This window comes from Cyprinus carpio, chromosome B25, assembly GCF_018340385.1.
Source record: "Cyprinus carpio isolate SPL01 chromosome B25, ASM1834038v1, whole genome shotgun sequence".
NCBI lineage: Eukaryota > Metazoa > Chordata > Actinopteri > Cypriniformes > Cyprinidae > Cyprinus > Cyprinus carpio.
Genome location: NC_056621.1, coordinates 11731803 through 11745203, shown reverse-complemented (window position 1 = coordinate 11745203; position 13401 = coordinate 11731803). Strand labels below are relative to the sequence as shown.

At 34.0% G+C, this 13401-nt stretch overlaps 1 protein-coding gene across 3 annotated transcripts; it reads right to left on the bottom strand.

Moving 5' to 3' along the window:
- Nucleotides 1–1681: 1681 nt before the first annotated feature.
- On the bottom strand, nucleotides 1682–12308 carry LOC109050644 (protein C12orf4 homolog). 3 transcript variants are annotated; one of them, XM_042753042.1, is made up of 14 exons: nucleotides 12220–12308; nucleotides 11845–12028; nucleotides 11575–11720; nucleotides 9977–10158; nucleotides 8978–9077; nucleotides 8754–8875; nucleotides 8291–8397; nucleotides 7238–7435; nucleotides 7014–7142; nucleotides 5948–6019; nucleotides 5661–5863; nucleotides 3908–3965; nucleotides 3383–3450; nucleotides 1682–2696 (listed from the first exon to the last, which is right to left on the bottom strand). In XM_042753042.1, the coding sequence occupies exons 2-14, from the start codon at nucleotides 12020–12022 to the stop codon at nucleotides 2604–2606; spliced, it is 1656 nt and encodes a 551-aa protein (XP_042608976.1). In that variant the 5' UTR covers nucleotides 12023–12028; nucleotides 12220–12308; the 3' UTR covers nucleotides 1682–2603. The 3 variants fall into 3 exon arrangements, with proteins under 3 accessions (XP_042608976.1, XP_042608975.1, XP_042608977.1); XM_042753041.1 differs by lacking the exon at nucleotides 12220–12308 and having other exon boundaries at nucleotides 11845–12213; XM_042753043.1 differs by lacking the exon at nucleotides 12220–12308 and having other exon boundaries at nucleotides 5661–5779; nucleotides 11845–12213.
- Nucleotides 12309–13401: the final 1093 nt, after the last annotated feature.

Sequence of the window (13401 nt, the reverse complement as noted above, 5' to 3'; positions counted from 1 at the left end):
TCCTAAATTTGCGTCTGAAAAACAAGAGTTTCTAATTTTACTTATTTTTAACAAAACAAGTGCGTTTCTATTAAATGGATAAATATACTAAAACGCCCAATGTATAATATAGTACAATATAATAATGTGTATAATGTAGGCTATTATAATAAATGTATAATAAGTAAATATGTAAAATAGGCTTTCTTATTGAGTATCTATCTATCTATCTATCTATCTATCTATCTATCTATTAGTCCATCTTTATAGAGTGCTGGGTAGTGGCCTAATGTGATTACGTAAATCAGATTCCAAAAATTAAGAATTTGTAATTAGATTATATTACATTTTAAAATACTTGTAAGCATACTATAGTTACTTTTTATTGATTATATTATTCACACAATATCAATCAATTATTCATCATTTATTGGTTTTCCCTAATTCTTATTTTTCATCTTTTACATTTAAAACAAATGTTTATTTTATTTGTAATTTTTTTAACATTTTATTTTATTATTTGCTTCTCTTTAAACTAATGAAAGACCTGCAGTTCCTTCACAAACCCCAGTTTATTATCTTACTGAAATCAATGTAAAAAAAAAAGTATTATATCTACGCCCTAGCAACCAGCTAGAATACTACAAGAAAGCTACATTTAGATTAGAATATTTTTGTTGTGCTGTCTTCGTGTTGGTCTCTGAGAGCAGGAGCTGTTACTGCAGACATGCATACTTAACAGAACAGTCCGTGCCACTATCAGATCCCATGAGGAATGTCTGAGCCTGGCTTATACTGCTGTTCAAATGACATATCACAGAAAACTATGTTATTAAATTGAGTGTCAGCTTCTTTTTGACAACATAATCACCAGGAGAGTAAACTTTCCAATTATTGTTTCTACCCTTTTGTGTATAGACGACACATGTAGACAGTGTGCAGATGATAAGCTCTAATTAAAACGAACACATCCTACACTCATCACACCAACAGGAGAAGGCAGTCCATCGGGGAGGGTGTTCAATGTTTCGCCCTGGCTGAATAAACAGTGCTCTGTCAGGCACAGTTGTTGGATGGTAAGGGCTCAGATGGCTAAAGAGCAGGGCTGTGACGTTAAAACAGCAAGTGAAGAGGGGGAGGTGGTTGTGCTAGAGGGGCCCGCTGCTGAGCCTGCACCTATGTCCCCTACCCCAGACTGAGGTAACCAGAGACCAGATTCCGCCACTAACTGATACCAAGAATGTGAGACATTTGGTGACACATTTCCTTAGCACAAGCTCTCTTTGAGTTGAGTGCCAATGACAGCGAGACTGCAGAGCCATTAGGGACTGCTTGAGTTCACTAACTTTGCTACGGACAGCAGCACAGTCTAGAACTTTTGCTGCCCTTTGGTGCCCTGCGTGATCAGGTACGATCCACTCCAAAATACATACATCATATCAAATGAATATATTTGTACTGATAGTTATTAAAAAACATACTGGCCAAAACATATACAATGGTCCCAACAAAAAGTCGAAAAGCTGAAATTATAGAAAACAGCTAATAATTCTAAAATTCAAAAATGATTAGAAAATCCTAAAACAATACATATTAAATAAAAAATCCTATATATAGATATATATAATATATATATAATATATATATATATATATATATATATATATATATATAATAAAATAATGAGGCAGCAAACCAGTAGTAAACTAAACTCATTTTATCAATTCATTATCAAATAGGAAATTTCTGAGTTAATTTGATAAAGTGTACTGTATTTACAGTAATGAACATGTAATTAGCATGTCAGTAGTTTTGGACAAAAGGCTAATACAGATGCAAATGCTTTAACTCTCAGATTAGCCCTACTTTGCTACTTCGTATGCTAATATCCTCATTAGGAGGAATCCAACAAAACACTTAACAGACGGTAGTTAATATGCAGATTTTGTTTTTGTAAAGGCTTTAAAAAAATAAATAATACAAAACTGGACATAATGTTCTTACTAGCCTGATCAATAAGCCTATTAAATGTTAGATACTGTTGATACTGTTTTCAAATGCCCCACTTTCCAAAGATTACACAGTTCAAATATAACTGCACACATGCCAGGGTTTAACTGGCACCTAATATACAAACACATGGTAAATCACTTAGAATGCTAGGAAGGTTGGTTTCATTTGACATTTGGAATCAGCAGCTTTGGTTACCTTACACCACATGTGAAAGCTACCAAATACAGCACCATCTGGTGTTTGTGGAGAGGAACGATGACACGAGGGGCCAAAGGTGGTTGACTGCAATGCAGCACAAACACACAGCTTGTCTTGGCATTACCTGTTTCCCATGCAGCGTTAGGTAAACAGCACTCACAGTATGACAAACTCTGAACACTTCAGTCTCATATTTAATGTGTTCTTTTTGATATGGAATGTCCAAATATGCGAATTCCAGTGAAAATTCATGACTGAAATAATCAGGACATGGTGCTAAGCCTCCTGTGACAGTGCATATCAAAACAGCTTACGGTTTGTACTTCTCTGAAAATTAAGAACCTAAAGTGACAAGATATCCTCCATATTGCCAGCTACAAGGGCTTATGTGTCTGTGGGTGTGTGTGGCTTGTTTAGCGTTTTGACGTTAGCGTGAGCGTTGAGGAGACTCTGAAGATCTGAGGCAGCATGTTGCTCAGCTGGTAGAACATCTCCTCTGAGATACTCTGATGATAAAAGAAAATCAGAAAGACAGATTGATGCCACTTTCTTAAACCGCTAAACAATTTCACTTTGTTAGTAAATATCAAAAGTATGTTATTTTGCAATTAAATTGATCAAAACTGACAGTAAAAAAAATCTGATTCAAATAAAGGCTGTTCTTTTGAACTTTCTATTCATCAAAATGAATCATGGATTCTATTTCTATTCTAATATTAAGCAACACAACTGTTTTCACCATAGAAAATAATAAATGTTTCTTTAGCATCAAATCAGCATATTAGAATGATTTCTGAAGGATCATGTGACACTGAAGACTGGAGTAATGATGCAGAAAATTCAGCTTTGCATCACAGGAAACACTTTACATTTTAAAACAGAGAAAACTGTCTTTTTAAATCACAATGGTATTTCCACAATATTACTGTTTGACTATATTTTTACTAACCAAAACAGTAGCATATACATACAAAGTGCAAGTATACAGTGTGTGCAAAATCTAGACAGGAGTTTAGGGGAGTTATTTTAAAAGGTGCTAAAGAGTAAAACAAGCAGCTGTGAATGTGAAGAGTCCCCCTGGGCCTATAAGCATGTGTCAAACGATGGATAGTATTGTTTGAAAATACACTGTCACTGCATGTGCATTTCCTGAATAGTCACTTATTAGACTGACCGTGAGGGCAAAACGTACCTGTGGAACAAGGAACTGGACAGTCCGTGAGATTCCTCCATCCCAGGAGGCCATTTCCATCATAAAACCTGGAAAAGCCAAAGAAGATTTAAATTCTTGTATTCTAAGCATTATTACATTATTTGAGATAATGGAGGCATGTAGACGTTAACAAAACTGATTGATTAACTACACATACTGACCTTATAAAGTAAGTAATATAAATAAAATCGTATCTCTCTATTTTCTTAATTGTTTGTTTGTTATATGCTTTTTCCTCTAAAGAGTTTAACTTTTGCTAGTAGGGAAAAATATCCATATTAAGGCTTGTTTTACATGACCAACCAACCAACCAGAATGGACATGCTTTTTTTTAACTAAAAATATTTTATAACCCAGTATTAGATCTAATAAGTTCCTAAAATATAATCCAATGCATTTCAAATCAACATTAAGGAAAATAAAAAGCAGAATGTAAACCAATTTGATACAATGACATAATATATTAATAATCAATGGCATCATTTGAGATCTTTGCTTGCACACCTTTCACACACTTGAAGACCAGCTCAGCTCGTTTCAGACACCAGGGAATGGTCATCTCCTGTACAGACGAGGAAAAGGGAGAAAAGAAACCAGTGACTGAGATAATATTTAACCATGTGGGTAACCAGGTTTCAAACATACCAAACCACTCCTTGTAGAGCAACATTTACACAAAGTGAAGAACTACAACTTCTCATGCAGGACTATTCAGATCTCCAATAAATTTCTCTTTGTTCTTAAAACGACATGATACTACATTACTTACATTTCACTGCTGGTCATATGCTCTCCATATAACCATATATGTGACAAATAAAAACCTTAAATCTTGAATAAAAAAAATTGAATTGATTTACTCCTAATTAAGCCATATATTTAATAACTTCCACAATAATCTTGCCATTTTCTACAGATGTCCACAGTAACAATTATTTTACAGACATACATCCTAAAACGAATCCTGTCCGAATCGAGTTTAAGACCTCAGCTTTAAAACCATCCTTGGCCTTTGGCTGGGAAAACACACAGCTCCTGTTCAGATGAAAAACATTTCCTGAAATCTGAACATTCCTCAACATCGGCCTGTGGTCAGAGAGGCTGTGATTGAGGCTTTCATTTACCCACAACTGCTCAGTCCAGACAGCCTGATCCAAAATAGACCATTTCTAAATTAGACAACAGAGTTTTGAGGTTGAGCATCCAAGTTAAAAAAGACAAATTAATTTGGATTGATCCTAAAGTCAGGACACAAAATATTGGTTAAAGTCCATTATTTCATTTATATGTCAAACGCTGGTTATATACTGGCAGATATTAGATATTTAATTGCATATGCTCTTTTCCTATTTTTATTAAAATCACTTTGCTCTCATGTCATGCTCACTTAAGATTATTCTTTAAGATCACTAATAATTTAATAACACATCTCAAAATGAATATCCATTTTTAACTAAGTTATAAAGTTCCAATGCCTAAATTTACTCTAGCGTTTAAAAAGATTCTTTCTTTATATTCATTCATTTTAATAAGCACAAAGTAACACAGAACTGTTTCTAAGAGACAGCATGTCCTTTTCATTTGCCGCACATCAATGCAAGCCAGATCACATGCTTTGGCTTGTTAATAATTTACTGTAATTAAGTGTGCACAGTGATGCAATATTTTCAAGGATTATAGAAATGCATACTGAATAATAGAAACATAGACCACAAGTAAATAAAAATGCCTTTTGCTTCTTGAAGGGAAATACATCAGATGATATGTAGCATGACGCAGGTGGTTAAACTGGAACTGGAATGTTTTGTTTGGCTGTTTGTTTTCCTGTGCTAGAACTAGATGCCGATGTAAAGGAAAAATCCTCAACAATTCCCACAAAAAAAAAAAAAAAAAAAAAAAAACTTTTAAATGATGGTAGCTGGCAGACAAAAGCTCTGGAACACCCTTAGAATGTAGATTGTTAAAGATTCCAGTAATAGAACGTTGAGGCTCGGTTGGGTTTTCGAAACACTCTACGATACGGGCAATGTCCTCAACTACCATTTTTACAGATCAACATTGTGTGTACCAACTCAAAAGCTCAGAATGTGGACACTTTCAGGAATTTAAACCTTGAAACAATCCCATGATTTCCTTCACAGATGCTAAAAAAAAAATTCAAATGTTAACATAAATCACTGTTTGTAAATGTATACAAAACAGTTTAGCAATAAAAATGTTTTTGTTTTTTAATGAAAGATCATGCATCTACTCTTACCTCCGACATGTCATGCACCAGCAGCAGTGGGATGGTGATGGTGGTGATGTCATGGGTGCAGCAGACCTTCAGGATGTTCCTCAGGCCCATGATGGCTGGGTCCCGGGCTGTGATGTTTCCTGAACGCACATTATCATCCACACAGAGGTGGAACACAATATGAACCTCAGACAGGTTTGAATGGCGTGTGATGTAGAATTCACCTGAAGAGAAAGAGAGCACAGCGTCCTCCAGTGTTACGACTGATCCAACAGAGCGCTAAAAGCATGAGGCAATGTTTAAATTACCTGGGAGGATATTGGAGGAATTTCTGTCCATGATCTTATTTTTGTCTTCACTTCCTCCATTTCTTGGCATCTCTATAAAACAAATTAAAGAAGTGTATTAGTGTAATACATTCAAATATGTAATACTTCACTTTTAAGTTTGTATTTATGATTATTTTCCACAAAGATTGACATTAGATTTATTACTGTCTGGACACTTCATTTATTTATTTATTCACTCAAATCAGTGCAACAAATACACAAAAATAAAATAAAAAATGATTGGCATTAAAGTAACTGAATTAAGGAGGAAAATGTGCTTAACTGTCATAAAAAAAAAAAAGCTAATTTTCTACAAAAAAAATAATTTATTTTATTTAGTAAGAAAAGCAGGCTGCTGTTAACTAAGGTGGGAGGATGTGCTTAAAAAAAGAATATATATATATATATATATATATATATATATATATATATATATATATATATATATATATATATATATATATATATATATTACTTCAATTAATAAAAAAATGAAATTAATAAAAAAAATATATTTAATATTATTTACTTCTTATTTTGGTGTTAAATGTGACATGGACATAAATATATCCAGATGTCTTTCAAAAACATTAAAAATATCACTAAGGCTGCATTTATTTGATCAAAAATACAGTAAAAAACTAACAAACAAAAAAACAGTAATAATGTGACAATTACCACACAATAAAATCTGAATCTCAGTGGTTCACTTCACTGCAAATCACTTAAAAAAAAACTCTAAAAGATAATATTATGGTAATGTGTTCTCTCTTTCATTCAAAGCTATGTAACAGTGTTCATAAGATACATAACAGTTATTACAAACAGTTAGCAAAATGCAAAACTGTACCAAAGCATTTCACTTTCTGCCAAAACATTTATGCATGTTGAAAAAATGTGTATCGCGTTTCATTGTAGCTAGTCCCTGTCGAATGAAACTGAACACTTCCTTGCGGTAGGACTGAAGTCAGATATGTGATGGTGCAATGCAGAGGTGCTGGTTTTGGACGGACACAAAAACACACACAGTTGTTGTGTCACTCACCGGGCTGCTCTCTCTGCTTGCTGCTGCGCTGAGCTCGTGCGTACAGCACCACCTGCTGGATGATGTCCAGCTGCTCATCCACTCTGGGGAAGTGGAAGTCTGTGCACTCCCGAGACACTGTTGCAAAATCTGATGCCATAGGAACAATGGGAAATGTATTAGTTGCAAAATCTTTACGATTTTGTTGATCATTTCAATAAAACGCTACAGATTAGATATGATACCTCTCTTGATGCCGCTGTACGAGTTGACTCTGTTGTCGACCAGCAGCACCAGGCCGCAAAGTGATGTGGAGTACAGCGAGAGAGCGGTCTGCAGTCGCCGTAACTTCACCCCGCTGCTGCTGTGACGACGGTGCTTACAAAAGTCCAGAACATCAGATCGCACCAGACGTAGATTGTGCATGGTCTTCAGCTGAGCCCCTAAGACAAGAATATCAAACAGGAATATCTATTTTTATCCATTATATTTTGTTTATTAAATGATTTATGGTTTGATATAATTAAATATTCAATATACACTACCCTTCAAAGGTTTGGTGAGATTTTTTTAAATGTTTTTGATAGAGGCTTCTAATGCCTCTCAAATAAAAGGCTAACTTTTATTTGATCAAAAATGTAGTAAAATATTATTATCATTTAAATGAACTGTTTCCTGTTTGATTATTTAATATATTACTATTCAAACGTAATTTATTCCTCTGATGACAAAGCTGAATTTTCAGCATTATTACTTCAGTTTTCAGTGTCACATGATCCTTCAGAAATCATTTAAATTTGCTGCTCTGGTGATCTAGAAATATTTCTTACTATTACCAATAATTAAATACGCTGCTTAATATTTTTGTGGAAATCACTGTGAAACTTTCAGCATTTATTTAAAATTAAAATGCCTTTAATGACAATTTTGATCAATTGAATGTGTCCTTGCTGAATACAAGTATTCATTTCTAAAAAAAAAAATGCACTGACCCCTGACTTTTGAATGGTACTGTATACTAGTCATTATTGGATATTTTATTGGATATTTTATTTTAGATATTTCAAACATTAGCAAAAAAAATATCCAAGCAAAAATTTCACAAAATGAGGCTTAAAATTGAGATAAACTGCATTTGGACAATTTCTGGCTGCCAAACATTAGTGGAACATGTCTACTACATAAAACAGATTGAAAACACATTGGAAGTAGGCGCAAATTACCATGGCAGTTTGGTTTATGAGGGTATTTTTACGCATCGTTTTGTAGCAGCCAATGTTTCCAAGGAAACGCCATACCTAAGTGGATGGTGAAGCTCTCCTCCAGCTGTCGCTGCTCCTCGAAGAGCCGGGCCCCCGCTTCCCCTGCCTCCCCCAGCTGACCCGGCTGCACCTTGATCTCCTCGCTGATACACAAATAACAGGCTCAACTTATGAAGCACTTTGGCATCCATCAATCACAATGATAAACACAGTTGTTTTGCCATTGGATCAAGTGTGACACTATTCACTCATGTGCTAGACGGTGCCAATGTGTCAAAGCGGGGATGTCGTAAAATGTAATCAGAATTGAAACTGCATCTAATGTGGTGGCAAGAATGAAACTGAATGAAATTGCTAAGACAGGAATTCTTTGTGTCAGTATCTTTGAGGATATTACATTCTGCTCCTCTGTGTCAATTCCCACAACTATTCACTTCCCGGCACAATCATTTATCAACTCAATCACATCAGTACCTTTGAAATGTTCTCTTTCACTCACTTTATTGTACTGTTGTTGGGGTTCTGTAGGTCCCGGTGGAGCTTCATCACCCACTCCTGATACTCTTGTTTCTGGATACCTGTGACTTGCTTCAGTTCACTGGCCCACTTATTCTCCAGCACCTTCCCATTACAAAAAACAAAAACAAAAAGAGCAGTCAGGAGTCATTAATACGTTTTATATTATTACTGTTAGTTTCAATCTGACTGTCGGATTGGTCTTACTTGCTGTGCATCAAAGTGTTGGGCAGCCACAGTATTCACATCCTGGTCACACAAGGTCTTTCCCAGCTCCTGCATCACTTTGTCCATCTCAGCAGCCTGTCTGTAAGGACAAATATCATATGCTTTTATAGTAGGAGTCAAAACTTTAGGCGTTTTTGACATGTTACTCATGAAGAAGCTTAAATGTATGATAATTATTTTTATTTAAGATATATAATTCCTAAATGTTTACATACTAATAAAATCCATGACTAATAAAATCTATATTAATAGTATACAATAATTATAAAAAACAAATTAATATCTTTATTCTGCAAAGATGCATCCAATTGTTCAAAAATGACAGCAAAGACATTTTAATGTTAAAAAAAGAACTCTAATTAAAAATTTCTCTCATTTAATATAATCTAATTTATCTGAAAAATGTCTCATGCATCAATATTGAGCTGCACAACTGTTTATAATAATAAGACATTTTTTCTTGAGCAGCAAATCAGCATATTAGAATAATTTCTAATATGCTGATTTGCTGGATCTGGAATAATAATGTTAAAAATTCAGCTTTGCCATCACAGGAATAAATTACATTTTAAAATGCACTGAAATAGAAAACTGTTTTTCAATTTTTACTGTATTTTTGAACAAGTAAATGCAATCATGGTGGCCATAATAGACTTCTTTCAAAAACATTAAAAAATCTAACTGACCATTACTTTGGAAATGTATTGCATATATTAAAAATATAATAATTTCATAGTAATGTAACATGTGTAACGTCATCTGCTATAAAAAGAAAAAAAACGTACACAAATAAAAGTACTCCATTAGGCAACAATTTGCAACTAAGCAAAACATATTATTTCTGACCTTTAAACTTGCTAATTACACAGTATGGTAACATTCTGCATTTATGTTGGGAGCTCATTATCCTTAATTACACTCCCTGGCAGTTTTCCTCATAAAACAGAATTCAATCTCATAACACCCTTCCAAACAAACCTCTCCTGAAGTTTCTTGAGCTCCATGTCTCTCTCGCTGATGAGCTCAGAGACACTGACAAAGTAACTGTGCTCCAGGTTGAGAAGAGTCTCTGAGGCCGGGGAGTGGATCAGTTCATGATAAACACTCGCAAAATCCTCGTCCCAGCTGGGTTCTTCAGGACGGGCGTGTTCCAGTGTAGTCTACAAAACACAGACATTTCACAGAGATCCCCAAGAGCTGAGTACCAACTAGTCGAATACTTGAACTAAATGAACTGATTTACTACAGTGTTTATTATTATTTTTAAATCTTGATGGTTTTATATATTTTGTTCATACTTTATATTCTAAATAGAAGCACAAGTTGTACATCTATTTTAATACTTCACGATTAACTTTTGCCCTCATACTCTGAACATACAGAACCACCTGGAAGCTTAATAACTGCTCTAAATAAAAGCGTAAGAATCTTTTTACGCAGACAACCAGGTGGTCGTTAAAAGGCCATTTGATGGGCTTGAAATAGATTGGAGCGCATTCATGTGTATTTGTGTACGCTGCTGTAAAATGTTAATGGTTATCCTGTGTGCATAGCTTGAGCCAACAGCGCTTCATAGGAAAGGGAGGGGGCGGATTCTGCTTTCTTTTTATAAGTTCGCTGGAGCAAGTGGAAGCAGAATTTAAACTGCAATACTTTGAAGTGCTAATGCAGATGGTCAGGTCAGCCTTCTTAAATGTGGAAATAGGACAGATATTCAGTTTCAAAGCAATTTATTGTGTGGGCAGAGTCAGAGTGATTTATTGGTTTATTAAAAGACCATTCATTTTCAGTAATATTTTCGATTTAATGGCACTGAGAACACAATTTGAACTGACTTGAGCTAGATAATGACACAACTGCCTTCTGTAGAGCTGCTTATAGCTGAATTAAACTTATTTCATGATCGCTGATCATTGGCAAGTTATTAAACTGCATGGAAACAACACTGAACTAAACTGAGCTGAATAATAATGACGCTATTATCTTCTCTAGAGCTAAATTGCAGCTTAAATTTAATTTGTTTCATAAGTGGTGATTTTTCTTTCCTGTTTATTCATGTGAAGCTGTTTTGAAACAATTATTGTATTAAAACACTATATAAATAAATGTGACTTGACTTTTGATTAACAGACGTATTAAAATTTATTTATAAAAAATAAAAATTCATTTAGAATTAAAAAACTGAAGCGTGTAATTTCTTAAAATTGTAAGATATTTTTTAATGTAATTACACAGAGAAAACTATAAGTATGACAAAAGTAGATTATTTTTCCCAAAACAGTCTGAACCCACAGCATGTAACATAAAGCAGTTATTAAGTGAAAACACATGAAAAAAATCATATAGCCTACTGTATTAGTTATTATATTATATTGTACTGTATTATATCATGTTGCTTTATTAAACATTATAATAATCATTACATGTAATTAAATTTTTCATATAAAAAAAAATTAATTGAAAGAAGAAAAAAAAAGGATTGCCCTTAAAAATTGCTAATGTATGTAAAAATGGTGATAGGAGGAATGCAATGATGCAAAATTATTTAATCATGTAAACAGAGACTGTGCTCTTACCTCAGAATAGGCCTTGGCCCATGAATTTGTAAGTGTGTTGATGTCGACCTCTCCGTTAGTGAGTCTCTGCAGCGCTGCTTCTGCCTCCCGGTCATAATCCACTAACGTTTCCCTCTCTATGAAACCAACCAGGCTGTTTTTCAAGTCTAAAATCAATGCAGAAAAGTTAGAGGATGTAAAGTAATTCATATATGAGTTGGAAATAATGCATTCACAACCTGACAGTTTAATCTGATCATATGCATGCTCAAATAAATGTTAATACATCACCATTTTCTACAAAGCAGGGGATTTTATGAAGCAGCATGATCCGCCCATGAAGATCATTGACATTTTCTCTGAGAGGGAACTGAAGTGGTACTTTGAGGACACAGTGATGTTGTCCAGACTTAAACTCAAACATAAACTCCTTTTCTATTGTGTTGGTTTTCCCTTTGTTTTTCCTCATCTTCACCTGCATTTAGAAAACAGATTTAACAATAATCTGTTATTCGTGCGAAACGAGTTCGTGTTAGACGACGAAACCACAAGATACTATCTTAAATATATTTGAAATTGAAGCGTAGCAGATTTATACGGTTATTATTCGTGCATTTTCCAGTAAACTGACCAATATTATTCGCTTGCGAGACACTTCCGGCTTACCTCGGCTTGTTTTACTCCGCTAGCTGTCAGCTGATCAGCTAGTTTGTGATTGGTAACAGCAAATTCCACACGAAAAGAGAATTGCGGTTTGTTGCAGCTTGCCCGTAATTTCATTTTTAAATTATTTTCGCAATAATTACTGCGCAATAATTTAGACCAACATACAGGCCAAAGGTCAGCTAAATATTATTTGCTGAAAGTTTTTCGTTCAACGTAAAATCCTGACGAATGGATTTCATATGGTCTAATAATCCAAACAAAAACTATTTTTTGAATCCCCTCATACTCGTTCCTGTAAATTTACAAGCAAACACTGATGAAAACATGCACATTAATCAGATTAAATATTATTCTTGCAAACGTAAATGTTCACATAAATACAAGCAAGCACAGTGCTTTCGCTGTCTATTGCATGTTAAAATCTAACTAACACGTTTATCAGATAAAACAGATAAATAAATTAATAAACAAATATCATATATATAGAAAAAATATTTATATATATATATATATATATATATATATATATATATATATATATAATATATATATATAGCTATACACACACACACACACACACACAAATCGTAATAAAAATACAAAATATATTTATTTTTAAGTATTTAGTTTTAATAATAATAAAAAAAAATCACACAGCTTGCAAAAATGGACAAAATTGAAGCAACAATATATATATATATATATATATATATATATATATATATATATATATATATATATATATATATATTGTCCAGTCGCCTATGTTTATGGATGTCTCTGAATGTTAAAATCTAGGTTATTTGAATAATAGCATTTGTGGACCTATATTGTCCACTATCGATCCCCTTCGTGCTGCTGCAGTAGTTTAATATTAATAGTTTAGTATTTTGAGTCACTGTATCACTGAGGAGGGGATCCTGTTGTCACTGAACAGAAGCATGAGGTGTGAATACAGGATTTGTTCTCTGTTACATAGACAAGACCTGTATTAAAGATGCATGCTGTATCAGTTACAGAGTGACACATTTGTTCAGCTCTTTGTCTCATGAAGCCTAAATCACGCAAAGGCACTGTCTCTTTTCAAATCCTCACCAGGAAAATATGAGGGCAGCATCAGATCAACATGTGACCTGAGCTTCAAAAAAGCAAAAGAAAGCAGCTATATGTAAAATATCATTT

What these genes read in the sequence shown, in the direction of transcription:
- LOC109050644 (XM_042753041.1), bottom strand. Translation starts at nt 12,034, where the DNA reads ATGCAGGTGAAGATGAGGAAAAACAAAGGGAAAACCAACACAATAGAA. An exon ending in CTCAAGAAACTTCAGGAGAG is followed by an intron (nt 9,078 to 9,976) that starts GTTTGTTTGGAA and finishes TTGTCCTTACAG; the next exon opens with ACAGGCTGCTGAGATGGACA. An exon ending in TGGTGCATGACATGTCGGAG is followed by an intron (nt 3,966 to 5,660) that starts GTAAGAGTAGAT and finishes TCGTCTGTACAG; the next exon opens with GAGATGACCATTCCCTGGTG.